The sequence below is a fragment of the Lepus europaeus genome, chromosome 10, assembly GCF_033115175.1.
Source record: "Lepus europaeus isolate LE1 chromosome 10, mLepTim1.pri, whole genome shotgun sequence".
NCBI classification, from domain to species: Eukaryota; Metazoa; Chordata; class Mammalia; order Lagomorpha; family Leporidae; genus Lepus; species Lepus europaeus.
In genome coordinates, this window is record NC_084836.1 from 64,720,409 (window position 1) to 64,736,230 (window position 15,822).

The 15,822-nt window shown below is 49.1% G+C and overlaps 1 protein-coding gene across 3 annotated transcripts; it reads right to left on the minus strand.

The window, feature by feature from the left end:
- Positions 1-25: 25 nt before the first annotated feature.
- Positions 26-15,597, minus strand: PA2G4 (proliferation-associated 2G4). 3 transcript variants are annotated; one of them, XR_009867056.1, is made up of 16 exons: positions 15,360-15,597; positions 13,390-13,518; positions 13,010-13,115; positions 12,852-12,921; positions 12,524-12,616; positions 7,413-7,476; positions 7,142-7,220; positions 6,910-6,988; positions 6,692-6,825; positions 6,290-6,384; positions 6,032-6,159; positions 5,823-5,876; positions 5,627-5,693; positions 859-2,518; positions 540-562; positions 26-322 (listed from the first exon to the last, which is right to left on the minus strand). XR_009867056.1 is itself a non-coding variant. In XM_062203484.1 (14 exons), the coding sequence occupies exons 1-13, from the start codon at positions 15,445-15,447 to the stop codon at positions 5,628-5,630; spliced, it is 1,185 nt and encodes a 394-aa protein (XP_062059468.1). In that variant the 5' UTR covers positions 15,448-15,597; the 3' UTR covers positions 4,575-5,536; position 5,627. The 3 variants fall into 3 exon arrangements, 1 of the variants encoding a protein (XP_062059468.1); XR_009867057.1 differs by having other exon boundaries at positions 829-2,518; XM_062203484.1 differs by lacking the exons at positions 26-322; positions 540-562; positions 859-2,518 and adding an exon at positions 4,575-5,536.
- Between the last annotated feature and the right edge of the window lie 225 nt (positions 15,598-15,822).

Sequence of the window (15,822 nt, forward strand, 5' to 3'; positions counted from 1 at the left end):
GGACACACAAGTTTGGCTCTTCGGCTAGGACAGCAGAGGCTTTTTATTGTACGCGCGTTACAGTCGGCCACAACAGAACAGGATTAGTCCAGAAAGCCCCGGCCCAGGGCGGCCTCCGGGGCCGTTTCGGTGTCGGCGGAGCGGTCTCCCAGGTGTTCGCAGCGATCCGAGTCTCGGCCGAGCCGGACGCAGCGGCTCGCAGTCCAACAGCTGCACCGGCGTCCCGGGACGGGCATTCCTGCTCCTGCCCTCGGCCGTCACGCGCACACAGCCAGCGATCTACTTGGACCTCTGTCTCATCTTTCTTCTTTTGCGCTTCAGCCTGAAAAGCAAGAAGCGAGACTGCGCCACCTGCACACACCCCGCAGGCCTCGCGTTCCCCCTCCCCCTGAAGTCGAACACAAAGCAGCACACAGCCCCCATCATGGTCCTTCACGTCCCCCCTCCTAAAGCCGTTCCGACTCCCAAGCCGAGCTGTTCCCGTCTCACCCGGGCCGCGCCCCACTTCCCTCCCCCGGGCTGGCCAAGTCCCGACGTACCTGCGCATTCGCTTCTTCCTCCACTACCGGCCGATCACAGGCAGGGAATGGAAAAAAGGGCTCGTCTTAGTAACAGGTCCAGGCAGAGCAGCGCGCTATTCAGCTGCAGAGTCTGGCTCGGGGACTCGGTCGCAGACACTGGGTAATACTGCCTCCGACCCCTCTCCCCCAACGCCTTCGCTGTTCCCTCCCTGCCCCTCCCTCAAACTACCCTTCCGCGCCCGCCAGGTCTTGGGGACCCTTGGGACGGCTTCCTTCTCCGGGCCGGCCCCCACTCGCCAACTCCTACCTCCCGAGCTCAACTCTGGGGGCCGCTCACCTTGGCTCTCATGGCGCGGAGGTCTCTACGGGGAAAGAGAAAAAGACTGCAGTTAGTCCGCTGTGATGATGGCCAGTGCACAGGTCAGATGTCAACGGATTGTCCGTGCGGCCCGAACACCAGCAGCGCCAACACTCACCCAGGAAGATGGCGCTAAAGCCGAGAGAGCGAGCGAGTTCCGCCCGCGGCTATTTAACGGCGCGCTGCGTGTCGTCACTTCCGTCGCCCCGCCCCCGGCGCGGGCCGCTCAGGAAGAGTAACAATGGCTTTGGGCCTCGGACGCCAGCGAAGTGGCGGGGCTGAATTTTCCTGGGAAGCCCGTTTTGATGTCGCGTTCCCAGCCCACGCCGCTCTCGCTTGACTACGAAGACCTCGTCGCTGCTGCACGAGCACCTGCTTCCTACGGAGCTCCGAGCGGTGCGGATGGGAAAGGGCAGCAGCTTCCGCTGTCCCTCGCATCGCTTCTTGGGAGTTGAAGTTTCTTGACGAAGTCCTCCATTTTATTCCGGATAGGTACGGACTGTAGAAATAAACTCCTAATTTCTCTTGCCGCTTTGCCTTATTTAAACTACCGCAAGGAGATTCGGTCTTGGGACGTCCGAAGGCCCTAAGACTCCCCCGCGTGGAAGGACAGGAAGAGGGTAATCGGAGAGGCTATCTACTGCAGAAGAGATCCCCTCCTGTTCCCTCAGAACTCTTGAGAATACAGTAACCCTCTGTGTAACTCGGACTTTCTAATAAATAAGTAGATCTTAAAAAAAAAAAAAACAATACAATAACCGCAGTATGGTGTTCTCCACGTCACTAGAGATTCCCAGTCACCACGCGCCGTCTGTCCCTAGCTAGCAGTGCATATCTAACCGTGGGCAGTGAGGAGAAAGACCAGCTACGTCTTCTCCAGGGAGGCGTGATAGCGTTAAGGAAAAGAACTTCTCACCAGTCTTTTGGTACAGTCAGCTGAGAAGCACCAGAAAACAAACATCCCCAAAGATTTGGCTCCAGGAAATGTCACTAAAGCGTAAAGGAACAACCACGCAGCCTTCATGTTATTGTTTTAAACACTGTGAAGATTTTTTTGTTACAGTCCCTTCTTGGATCTGATGGATTCTCTATCAATAATATTGCACTTTATTATAAAACAAGGTTTTAAAAATTTAGGGTCCTAAATACCGTATGTTCTCTCTGACCTGTGATAATAGAACACCTAAAAGACAATCTATAGTAAAGTGAAATTGACACTTTGAGAAGCAGTGACTTTGAACAGCCCTTGTCTTGACTGTTGTGGGTTTTTTTTTCCCATACTATTTGTTGAATTCCTAACATAGTCATATGTGTATAAAGTTAATAGAAAATAGATGTTAGTAAAAAATAAGAATGGGAATAGGAGAGGGAGGAGGAAGAGGGGTAGGAGTGTGGGAGGCAGAGCAGGTACGGTGGGAAGAACCACCATGTTCCTAAAGTTGTAATTATGAAATATATGAAGTTTGTATTCCTTAAATAAAAGGCTTATGGGGGGAAAACAAAGGAACCCTTTTACATTGCTGGTGGGAATGGTAAGTTAGTACAGCTGCTGTGGAAAGTGGCATGAAGGGTCTTCAAAAATAGAACTGCCATAAGTCCAGCAATCTTGCTACTTGGTGTATATACAAGATAAATAAATCTGTTAAAAAAAAAAAAGTTTAGGGTCCTAGTTCCAAATGTTTCAGTAGTTCTAACATTGTCACTGTCAGAATATGACCAAAAAAATTATTTTTTAGATTTATCTGAAAGGCACAATGAGAGAGGGGGAAACATCTTCCATCTGCTGCTTCACTTCCCAGATGCCCACAACAGCCAGAGTTGGGCCAGGTGAAACCAAGAGCCAGGCACTACACCCAGGTCAGCCACGTGGGTGCCAGGAACCGCGCACTTGGGCCACCACTGCTGCCTGCCAGATGCATTAGCAGAAAGCTGGACTGAAAGGTCGCTGGGACTCCAGTGTGGGATCCGAATGTCTCAAGCTGCACCTCAACCTGCTGTGCCACAATGCCTGCCCTGATGAATCCTTAAAAACCAACCAAACAGAAGCAAACAAGCCTTGCAGAATTCTAACAAGACCACCAGAATTTCAACTGTTAATTCCCAACAAGTCAATCTGAGGGTGGGGCTGGTGTTGAGGTGCGGTGGGTTAAGCTGCCACCTGCGACCACAGTATCCTGTATAAGCACCCAGGTCTGCTTCCAATCCAGCTCTCTGCTGACATGTCTGGGAAGGCAGCGGAGGTTGGCCCAAGTGCCTGGACCCCTGCCACCCATGTGGGAAAAGCTCCTGGCTGTGGCCTGGCTGTGGCCCAGCCCTAGCCACTGTGCCCATTTGGGGAGTGATTCAGCAGATTGAAGGCCTCTTTCCCTATTTTGCTGTCACTCTGGCCTTCAAATAAACTAACACCGTATAGGGATGTTGGCATTGCAGGTGGCTTTACCAGCTGTAACACCGGTCCCCAAGAAGCTATTTTCTAAGAACACTTTTAGGTTATAGCAAACTGAAAAGGCAGGTATTTTCCACATAGTTGCTGTCCTCCCCACCCCTAGCCTGCCTCCTACATTATCTGCATTGCCACCACAGAAATAAATTTGTAAATAACTGAGGACTGGGGCCAGCACTGTGGCATAGCGGGTAAATCTGACGTCTGCAGCCACCGGCATATATAGGCGCTGGTTTGAGTCCCAGCTGCTCCACTTCAGATCCAGCTCCCTCCTAATGTGCCTGGGAAAGCAGGGGAAGATGCCTCGCTCACGTGGGAGACCTAAATGAAGTTCTGAGCTTTGGCTGGCCCAGCCATTGCAGCCATTTGGGGAGTGATCCAGTGGATGGGAAGGCCTCTGTCTCCTGTTAACTCTGCCTTTCAAATAAATAAATAACAAACATATATAATGACAAGTCATCACTTGGAAGACCATAGTTTAGCTATGGGTGTGGACAGATGTATAATGGAGAGGCATCAACGGGCGGATCAAGTTTTTAGGGTGAATTACTCCATGTGTTATATGAGGGATACTTATTCTATACTTGTTTTGTTCCAGCGAACTATGTCCAGGGCAGCAGTGCCTCACAGGTAGGCATACACCCACATCTTAATGACCTACCCAATCTGTCTCACCCTGAAACTAGCATTTCTTCCTGGTTTCTGAATCCAGATAAGCAATGTGCAGTTATTTATTGCAGTATGCGTGAACAAATGATGGGAACAAGGGGGCCGGCGCTGTGTCACAGCAGGTTAAACTGCTGCCTGTGCACTAGCATCCCATTTGGGTGGTGGTTTGAGCCCCAGCTGCTCCCCTTCAGATCTAGCTTCCTGCTGATTGCCTGGGAAAGCAAGGGAAGATGGCCCAAGTAGTTGGGCCCCTGCACTCAGGTGGGAGACCTGGATGGAGTTCCAGCCCCAGCCATTGTGGCCATTTGAGAAGTGAACCAGCAGATGGAAGATCTGACTCCCTCTCTGCAACTCTGCCTTTTAGGCAAATACAGAAATCTTAAAAAACAGAGGGTTTCTAGTTTAGAAAGTTAAATCACCAAGCTCCCATAGATAATTTACTCTTATCTTCAGGGAATCCAGGATCTGTTTTCCCCAAGGCCCCCTTGCTTCTGAAAGGTAGGCTACAGCACTATAGCAGACCATTCCAATCATTCCTGCAAACCGCACCCTACCCCAGATAACAGCAGCATACAAAGGCACATCATTATGAGCAAATCCAAATTTATTTTAACGCCATGTCATTTTCAAGGTGTTTAAAAACCTCATAACTTAGTGGGAGCCCTGGTTCCCTGGGACAGCATGCCAGAGGTACTGAAATTTGTCACCTTTCTCTACAACCCCCCAGCAATGCATCCAATCCAAGTCCAAAGCTCCAGAAAGCCAGGAGTTGTCTCTTCAGTCTACTCCTCTGATTCCTGATTTCTTTCAAGGGAAGGAGGTCAACATATTTCAGACAGGGAACAAAACCACAGTTGAGCTTCCACCTTAGGTGTGTGTAAGATGGAGTGGGGAGATCCCCCTGACTCCACAGAAAAGGACACGGTTGAGATGGACTACTTCTTTACAGCCTTGTGAAAATGGAGGAAAAAAAAGGGGGAAAAAAAAGATCCTGCAGAAAGTAAATGACTAAAAAAATTTACAAACGAGGATCCATTTATTAGATAAGAATCTCTTCATAAATGGAGGCTCCGGCCCCTAAAAATGGGAGGGGCCTGATGAGACAGCCTGGATCTGAGGAGCAATCTGCCATCACGTAAATCACAATCTGAACAGCTCCTCTTAATTTGGAGGCCAAAATAGTAGGGGAGAGTGGGAAGAGAACAAAGCCCCAAACAGACGGGGGAATGCTGCCATCGGAGTGGTATAAAAAATCTCAGCTGAGTTTATAATGGTGGCGGCTGATTTGGCCTCCTCCCTGTTCTGTTGTAGGGCCACAGGCATTGACTAAGCAGAGAATCGTAGAAAAGGCTAGAAAGAGGGGCTTGAAGACGGTGGATTTTGACTCCTGATTTTATTATCCAATTGCTTTTTCCTATTTAAAGTAGTCTTCGGCGGCTGGGAAGCCTGGCCTCCCGAGACCAGAGTCAGTGGGAGCCGGTGGTTGTCGGAAAGGGCTGGGGTGGGGCTGGGGTGGGGCAGGGAGACCCTGCTCTGCTGGCGGTCCTGGGTGGAGAAAACGAACCGCACTTCAGAGCCCGGGGTGCAGTGGGAAGGGGATGAGGCAGGAGCAGCAAGCTGGGGTACGGGACCCACCTCAGTCCCCAGCCTCATTTTCTTCTAACGTCTCCCCACTGGTGGCATTCTCTGCAGTCTTGGAGGCCTACGTGGGAGAAAAGGAGCGGGAGAAGACTTGTCAGTTCTTACTCGGGAGTGGTGGCCCAGCTAAGGACAGGCTGAGGAAAGCTCCGCAGAAATCCACACACAGGCCACGGGGACGACCACAACACACCTTCTTTTTCTTCTTTTTCTGCGTTTTCCGACTTGCAGAACTCTGGAGGAGGGCCTGGAAAACAGGAGGAAGAAGGCAACAGCTGTTGAGGCAAGTGGAGGAAGCGCCAGTGCGGAGGGTGACTGATGGTGCCCTAGCTCAGGACCCCCCGACGCGGGGCCCACTCCCAGCCCGGCGCCACACTGCCACCACCTCCCGTGCACACTTACCTTCAGCTCTGCGTCCTGGACCTCCAGCTCCGACTTGTAGAGGTCAGGCTCGAAGGGACCGCTGGTTATCCTCATGGGGCCGTTGGGCATGAGCAGAACTGTAAATTTAAACTGGGCAACAAATTCACCTGAGGAAAAACGAAGGCGTGCTTTGAAAAAACTGTTCCTTTGTCATACTGAGCCTCTCTCCTCAAGTTCCTGGGAGAACAGTACCATGTACTCAGGGCCCCAGAGAGAAGCCCTCTCCCCAGGACTCACCCTCCTTCTCATAGAGAACATTAAACGGCTGCAGCAGTTCGTGTTTGGCACATTCCACCACACCCATCCGAGCCTTCTTCTCATCTTCAAATGCTCTGGGTGAGGGAAGAAGGAATTCAGAGGTATCCTTAACTTCTCATCAAGTCTCACCACTTTGCCCATGTTTTTAAATAGCTCCTAGCCTCAGGCCAAGATCATGCTAAGGATTGCTCTTTTACATTACCTTCAATGAGAAGGCGATGGGGAGAGGAAGGGAGAGAGCAGGTGCCCACGAGCATGAGCTACAAGTCTAGGCAGGAGAGGAGAGGGAGGGAGGGAAGGGGGAGGCAAAAGTGTTGGTTCCTGGGAGCATGGTCTGTGAGTCAGACTGGTTCCAAGTCCCGTCCTTGTGAAGTGCAGTACCTTAAGGTAAATGGCATGGCATCAAAACGCCTCTCCACCTCACTGAAGAAGGCACGCGAGGTTTTCATTTTCAGGCCATATTGTTTAGATGGGTCTCGTTTGTAAATGGTGGTTCTCTGTCCTGCATCCTTGGCCTGAAAGAGTTAAGTCAGGGCAAATAAGGTCTGGCGAACACACCCTCAGGCACTGAGCCCAGGGAACTCTGGGACTCTCCTCACCTTGCCCTCTCCTGAGCTGACGAGGACATCCACAGCATATACTTCATGCACTTCGAATTCGGCTTTTTCATGGTCCTTCCTGGAAGGAATGGAGAAATGGGGAGCCGTTAACAAGAAGTAGCTCCCGGGAGTCTGGGTAGATAGAAGGGGGATAAGATCAAGTTGGGAGCAAGTACAAAAAGTGGGTGACCAGTCTGATGGGGCTGAGGAAGAGCAGTGAGCTGGCACCTACTTCTGCTGGTCTGTGGGATTCTGGATAATGGTTTTCTCTCCATCGATGACATGCTGCTTCAGTTGGTGGGACAGCATACCTGCAGACAGCACAGGCCTATGGCTATCGAGAATCCCCAAAGGTTTCCAAATCCACCCACCTAACTAGTTTGGTGGAGCAGCCAATGAGGAAGGTGTTTGGCTATGGAAACACAGGGGCTGGAGGGAGGTTTTTGGCTTACACTAAGCTGGAGCGAAAGCCTTCATTCTGCTCAGTCTTTTTAGGCTCTTACCTTCAATTGGTGTGCAGTTAAATGAGTGGGCAACCTTGTTCCAAGCTTCTGTCACCTGTGTGTTCTGGAAGTACAATATACAATGTCAAATAAAAGGTATGATGCCAGGGACTAAGCAAGTTCTCTACCAGGAGAGGAGGAAGCATAAAAGAACTGAAGAGTTCTAATATCCCCCATCAAGTGCCAATAATTTTCTCTCACTGATTTTTCATTTCACAGCCTTATCCCTACAAAGTAAAAATTCCTAGATTTGCAAATCATTTTACAAAGTGCATTAGCAGGGGCCAGCGTTGTGGCGCACTGGGTTAAGCTGCTGTCTGCAGTATCCCATATGGGCACTGGTTTGTGTCCTGGCTGCTCCACTTCCAATTCAGCTCCCTGCTAATGCACCTGGGAAGCAGTGGAAGATGGCCCAAGTCCTTGGGCCTCTGCACCTGCATGGGAGACCTGGATAAAGAAAGCTCCTGGCTTTGGCCTGGCCCAGCCACAGCTGTAGCAGCTATTTGGGGAGTGAACCAGAGATGGAGGATAGCTAATTCTGACTTCCAAATAAAAATAATGATATATTAAAAGCAAAATGCAGTAGCAAAGATTGTCCAATTAGATGATCAAGATAAGAAAACTGAGGTTCAGAAAAGCTAAATGATTTGCTCAAGGTTAAAAAAGTATTAAGTGGAGGCTGGCACCACAGCTCACTAGGATAATCCTCCACCTGCGGCGCCAGCACCCCAGGTTCTAGTCCCGGTCGGGATGCTGGATTCTGTCCCGATTGCTCCTCTTCCAGTCCAGCTCTCTGTTGTAGCCAGGGAGTGCAGTGGAGGATGGCCCAAGTGCTTGGACCCTTAACCCCATGGGAGACTAGGAGGAAGCACCTGGCTCCTGGCTTCAGATCAGTGCAGCATGCCGGCTGTAGCGGCCACTTGGGGGGTGAACCAATGGAAAAAGGGAGACCTTTCTCTCTGTTTCACTCTCTCTCTCTCACTGTCCACTCTGCCTGTCAAATAAATAAATAAATAAATAAATAAATAAAATAAGAAATAAAAAAGTATTAAGTGGAAAAATATTAAGTCTAGGTTTCTAATGTTAAGTCAGTGTTTACTCCTTTATACCTGGCGTTTTACCTGTTGAGGGGAGAGAGCACACCCTTAATTTTCCTTTGTGGTACAATCAGATCCTCATCTAAGCTACTAACTCTAAGTCAAATGAGTAATCAATCATACCTAATATTGATTGAATATTTATGTGCCAGGTTCTGTGAGAAGCACTTTATACGGATCATCTCAATTATTTGAATCCTGAGAGAAGGCACAATTTTATTTTTCCCATTCTACAGATGAGAAAATTTGAATTAACTTCTAAAATAGTAAGGGTTGACAATATGGTATGGACCCAGACTGATTTCATAGCTACGTGCTAGCCACTAAACAACTACTTTCCTGTGAAGATGGACAGTAATCATAATAAAACTAAACATGTAAGGTAACAGAGCACTCAGGTATTTAGGATGCCTGAGGCCCTGTCCAAAAGGCTGTGAAACAACTTTATGGAGTAGGTATCACTGTAAAGAAACTAAGAAGATTAAATAAACATAATGCAATTAAGTGGTGACAGGGGTTCCACCGTGGCCTCCGTGGAAGGGAGTCGGACGCTCCCTAGGTCTTAGCGAGAGCAGAACAAGTATTCTGTACTCTTGCCACCTATGATGAGCGCGAGAACCCGCCACTCATTGTGTGGCTGCTTCTCCAAGAGTGGAATGAACTAAGAAATTACAATCATAGATGATGGGAGTCCAGATGGAACAAAAGATGTGGCTGAACTGCTGCAGAAGATCTATGTGCCAGACAAAATTCTTCTGAGGTCTCAAGAGAAATTGGGACTAGGAACTGCATACATTCATGGAATGGAACATGCGATAGGAAATGACACCATTATAATGGACGCTGACCTTTCACACCATCCAAAATTTATTCCTGAATTCATCAGGAAGCAAAAGGAAGGAAATTCTGATATTGTGTCTGGAATTCACTACAAAGGAAATAGAGGTACATATTGGGTGGCAGGCCTATTAATGGCTGATCTGTACAGTGATCTGCCCTCAAGGAGACCCAATAGGCCAGTCTACTGCAGTGGCTTTCAATGTGGTAAGCCTGGGCTTCAGCAGAAGTCAGCTTGTGAAGAGCCCCGGCAGCTCTGCCAAGAGTTGGATCACTGGAAATGGACCTGCCCTGGAGTCAAAGGATGCCCAGGTCAGAGCCACAGATCTTATTGGCTCTAAGCTGAAAAGCCCTTCACTCAGCCCAGCTTCCAAAGTGACCACTGCAGCTGAGGGGACGGCCAAGTAGGGTCAGCAACATTGCAGGCAGAACTGTCAATTTCTTGTTAGAGATGCCACCTGCCTTTACCTGGCCAGCTCTCCTCCCAGGCCAGCCAAGTAATGAAAGTCAACAGAGTGCCTTCCCCTAGGAGGTTCACACCTCCCTTAGGATATACCCCATGTGAAGAGATAGATAGGTCTGGGCCTCTTAACTTACAAGGCCTAAAGCCCACCAGATTATTATCAAGCCCCTTCTGTCAGGTTCTATTTGCCTCTCAATCAGAAACTTAATTGTAGCTTAGACAGCACCTTTCTTAGCTCCTCTAATAATGACTCTGTCCTTTGTTCTAGACCCTGTCTAGCGCACTTGGGCCTCATTCCTTCATAATCATAACCTCTACTCTACCACCAATGGCTCTACTCCCAACCTGTGTGTACTGATGGTCCTCTTCCCCACTTAATGCTGTATAATTGTTCAAACCTGGTAAATGCCACTCTTAGGATCATTGGTTACTATCCTCACCCTGTCTTTTATGACCTTGTCTAAATATGATCAGAGTCGGCGAAATTAGAAGGCTTCCATAGCCTTGGCAACTCATGATGACAGCCTAGGGTGGTTACTGGCGCCATAAACTAGAGTGTCAATTTGTTGGGTCAACAACAGGAGTCACTGTGCACTTGCTCCTCATGTGGGATCTCTGTCCTTAATGTGCTGTACATTTTGATTTAATGCTATAACTAGTACTCAAACAGTATGTTTCAGTTTGTGTTGCTATGTGGGTGCAAACTGTTGAAATCTTACTTAATATATACTAAACTGATCTTCTGTATATAAAGAGAATTGAAAATGAATCTTGATGTGAATGGAAGGGGAGAGGGAGCAGGAGAGGGGAGGGTTGTGGGTGGGAGGGAAGTTATGGGGGGGGGAAGCCATTGTAATCCATAAGCTGTACATTGGAAATTTATATTCATTAAATAAAAGTTAAAAAATTGAAAAAAAAGAAATAGAGGTACATTTGAAAAAAAAAAATGATCAGCCATGGGGGCAATTTTATTACTCAGATTTTACTGAGACCAGGAGCATCTGTCTTATCTAACAGGAAGTTTCAGATTATAATGAAAAGAAGTTCTACAAAAATTAATAGGAAAATGTGTTTCTAAAGGCCATATCTTCCAGATGGAGATGACTGTTTGGGCAAGACAGCTGAATTATACTGTTGATGAAGTTCCATTACCATCGGGGATTATATTTATGGTGAATCCAAGTTGGAAGGAAATGAAACAGTCTCTTTCTTGGAGACTCTTTTTGCTGCTACATAAAAGAAAAGTTATTTCTTTATGCTTATCAAGTTCATTTCCATTTAAACACACAAGAAGCCTGATTACTGGTCTGTAAAATGTACTCCTAAAGCATCAATGATAAAGTGAATCCCATGCAGATATATTTTCTGGAGAAATTCCAATTTATATTTCCAATCAAATAATTTCAAAGCTCCTGGCTGAATAAGCAATGTTCTCAATTTTCATTATGTTTTGTGGTATTAAGACCTATGAATAAATGCATATGGATATTTTTGTATTAAAAAAGTAGTAATAGGAATAAAGTACAAATTAAAAGTGTGAAGAACTGAAGAACACAGAAAAGGAGAAAAAAAGATGTTTTAAATACTGAATGGGCCTCTGAAAATTTAAATTTAGAGAATTGTGTCCACTGACAATCTAAAGTGTGTAATTCTGTTAGTCTACGAGAACCTTAAGACTTCTGGGCTTCCTAATTGTCTTGCAGAGTCAGCGCTAACTCTGGCACCAGCCCGCTGGTATCTTTTTTTTTTACTTGAAAGGCAGAGTTACAGAGCAGGGAAAAAGAGGCAGAGACAGCAAGCTTCTACCTGCTAGTTCACTCCCCCAATGGCTGCCATGGCCAGAGCCGGGCCAATCTGAAGCCAGGAGCCAGGAGCTTCTTCCAGGTCTCCCACATGGGTGCAGGGGCCCAAGGACTTGGGCCATCTTCCACTGCTTTCCTAGGCACATTAGCAGGGAGCTGGATTGGAAGTGGAGCAGCTGGGTCTCAAATGGAGCAGATATGGGACACCGGTGCTGTAGGCAGAGGCTTAACCCACTATACCACATCCTTATTTTGACTTTTGTGTTATAAAGCCTTTAAAACTGAGTTTGTGTTGTATTGTAAGGTACTTAGCTCAAGTTATTTTGGGGACAGATGCACATACAAAACAAGAAAAGATGGGCAAGCATTGGTTTAATAGTTAAGATGCTGCATGAGGCACTCGCATCTCATTTCAGAGAGCCTGGATTCATGTCCTGACTCCACTCCAGATTCCAGCTTCCTACTAATGTGCACCCTGGGAGGCAAGGCAGCAGGTGCTGGCTCAGGTCTCGGGGTCCTTATCACCCAAGACTGAATTCCCAGCTTCCAATTTTGGCCTGGCCCAGCCCCAGCTATTGCAGGCACGTGGGGAGTAACCAGTGAACAGTGTTTGTGTGCCTTTCAAATGAATAAGGTAAATACCATGAACAAAGAAAAGAAGGATCTCTATGTGCAGCCTAAGGAAGAAACCATCACTCTCTGTGCACCTAGCACAGAACTGTCTGCTGTTGAGTGTCAAGCGCTCAGTTCCTGCCTCTTCTCTAAAAGAAATCCCATCCCAAGACACAGCTTATTTTAAAAGGCTAGTTTTTAAATAAGGGGTGTGGGGGAAGTTGGCAGTTCTGTCCAGAGTGGCTACAGGTGCCTGATGCATCTCGGGTTCTTTCTTTGGGGCTGGATAAAACAGCTTACCTGATTTCCAGGTTTGACCAGGCGCAGGGCAGCCTCAGCACAAAGGTGAGCGGCCTTAATGACATCTGCTTTCCGCCCTGTCACTTGGGTCCCCTGTGGATAAGGAAGCGCATTCAGAGAAGCTCGCTAACTCAGCCCACCATGTGGGTAATATTTGTGCACCCAAGCCAATGAACATGAAAGAAAAAGTGTTTCTCTAGAGACTTCTGTAGAGACTCTCCCCAAACATGGTGGTAGGGGATAGGGCTGAGGCAACTGCAGTGCACACATACCCTCGTCCCCTGTAAACGAACCCCACTGGAACAGAGTTCAAAAGTAGGCCACCTACCTGAGCTACACCGACCACGAAAGTGTGAGCCACATTTGCGATAAAGCCATCCACATGGACCCCAAGGTCACTGAAAGGCAAGGGCAGAGCACCACATTAGGAATGGCATAGTGCAAGTACTTGGGAAAGAGAAACGCTCTAAAATGGCTTAGCCTTACATTTTTACCAAGTCACCTTCCTTGAGAATATAGTCCTGATCACTCTTCAAAGGCGAGAAGTGACACACACAGTTATTTACTGAAATGCTGGTAGGAAAGGCAATACCTGTAAAGACAGAATCGTTAGCCTTACTGCCTTGCTCTCTCTCTTGCTGCCCTTCAGAAAAAAGGAAAAAATTTCTCAGGGACTTTAACCACGTTGGATTGGGTAGGGCACTGCTTGTATCCCACTTACTATTTCAATCTCCAAAATATCCCACCCAGGGCTGGGTGGGGTTTGCATCATTATAATGGGGAAAAAAAAAAAAAAGAACCAGATAAGGGCCAAGTTTGGAAAACTAGTGAGAGGTTTTTTTTTTTTTTTTTCTTTTCTTTTTTACCTTTTTTCATCTCCTTTTCTTTCTTGAAGATCTTCCCTGTCTCTTCCATGATCATGGCATCACCCTTCTCACACAGGCTCAGCACGGACACACCTGAGCTGGATGCTTCCACCAAAGACCGAAGTACCCCTGGGGACAGAATCCCACCACATCAGCCTGGCATGTATTTACTGTCTGCTGACCACCCTGGTATGTAAGCTGGACTCGGAACTTCTAATTCCCAGCGCCAGCACCTTGAGGCTGAGAGAGGAAACTTGAGTCTTGCTTCTTGAATGTATCTACCTATAACCTCTAATTTCTACCCTCCTTTCCTAAAATAAAAAAGGCCAACCCCTCCTTGTCTCCCTTACATTATGTGACAACTGGCTACACACAACGTCTTCTTAGACAAACCTGACTGTCCAAAGGCACCTTGGGCCTGGCAAAACACAGTAATGAACTGCAGAGGGTTCAGGCCGAGGTGCCCCACATACATGCAAAGTAGACTACAAAACATTTATGGGCGTCAGGGACACAGAATTGCTGACTCGAAGCTGATGCATTGGGAAATTGTTACCTTCCTGTCTTCTCACACATCACTAATCAGGTGTTGGTAATCGCAATTTATTTAAATTTATTCCCTCATAAACATGTAGGAACTAAGGGGGCTATTCGGAAGTCTCTAGGCTTCAGGGGCTCATGGCTTTCAGCCTGCCATAGATCTAAAGGGATTAGTGATCCTGAGATTTCAAAACTGATATCTGAGATCACAAATAACCCAAATTACAAACTGCAAGAAAGAAGAAACATTTCTTTTAGTTCAAATCACTAGTATCAAAAACTAAAGTACACCCAAGCCAAGGCACTACACTACACGTCCACTGAGCCACTTTTGAGAAAGCATTGTTCTGTTCACACCCTCTCCGTGATCCATCCAGAATTTCAGGTTTGATTTTTGAGGTCTCAGTTTTGGATTAACTGGAAGTTAGAACAACCCAGGTCTTCGGCTTCAGGGCCAAAGGCACCCTGAAAACCTCTTCCTATCTTTACTATTAAGACCATGTAGAAGCTCAGACGAGTAGCTTCTAACTCTCTCAGTGGGTTTTAAAATGGAAAGGTGAACTGGAAAGAGAGAAAATAGAAAGTGAGACATCTGCCTAGAGTGGCAAACTGCTGAGGAAGTCGGAGCAGGGCTCGAATGATGACCGGTGACAATCCTGAAGCCGGTCCCGCGGCCAGACCGCTCACAAGCCCGCCTAGCTGGGGCGCAAGGGCAACCTCAAAACGCTCCTCCGAACTCCAGCAAGTCCCCGGAAACCAATGCGAGGGCTGAGGCTTTCTGCACAGATTGGAAAGGCGGCAGTAACCAACAACTTCGAGAACACACAGACGAAGTTCCCAAGAGTTGCGATAGAAGGTCCAGGGGTGCCCTCCAACGGCCCCCTGAGCCGGCCCAGGGTGAAAGGGGGCCCTCGCCAGGGCGAGCGACGAAGTAAAGGAGGAAGGCTCCAGCAAAGCACGTGGTGGGGAGGCTGGTGTCAGGGACCGCGGCGGCGGCAGGAGGGACCCGGCAACACGTGCCGGCCCTGCTCCTGACGCTCAGGAGCCGCAACACAACAGAAAGGCGCCTCTGTCGCCAACAGCTGGGCGCTTCCTCTCCGAGGCGGCCGCCGAGACCCGGACGGAGGAGTGCGGGCACCGAAGAAAACGCGCCTTGCCTCCTTTACCAACGGCCTAGGGTCGAAGTCTGCCCGGGTCCCTCTCTCTGCCCTCTCCCCGGTCGCCGGCCCGCACCCACAGACTCCAGTCCAGGCCTGGCCACTCCGGTCCCGGGCGCGACACTGGGTCTTCCCACCACGCCGACTCCAGCGGACCGATACGGAGCCCACGGGCGCTCACTCGGCAACACCCCACCGCGCCAGCCCCTCCGCGGTCAGCCCAGCACCTCGCCCTCCCAGCCTCGATTCCGGACCCCCCGAGGCCGCACTCACGGTTGGCGATGTCGCCCCCCATCTTATACTTGGTCACGACCAGGTCCTCGGCGATAGTTTGCTCCTGCTGCTCGTCCTCGCCCGACATCTTCCCACCACCACCACTGCAGCCTCGTTTCCCCTGAGCCGCCGCCTCTGTCGCCCTCCCCAGCCGCAGGCTGTGGTCAGAGCCCCCACAATCCGCGAGGAGAGCGCGAGCGAAAGCGCGAGCAGGCAAGGCAGCGGGCGGGCGGGCGGGCGAGAGCGAGAAGCTGCGAGCGCGCGGGCTGAGGCGCAGGGCACGCCGGGACGACGAGTCCTTTCCGCCGCCACCCTCTAGCCGTCCTCGTGGTCGCGTGAACTACAATTCCCAGACTGCCTCTCGCGCCCCTAAGCCAGGCCCTGGAGCCTTGCCCTCCAAGGGCCTCGCACGCCGGAATCGCCGGGCACGCTGGGAAGGGTCAGGCTCCGGCGGGAAGGCGGA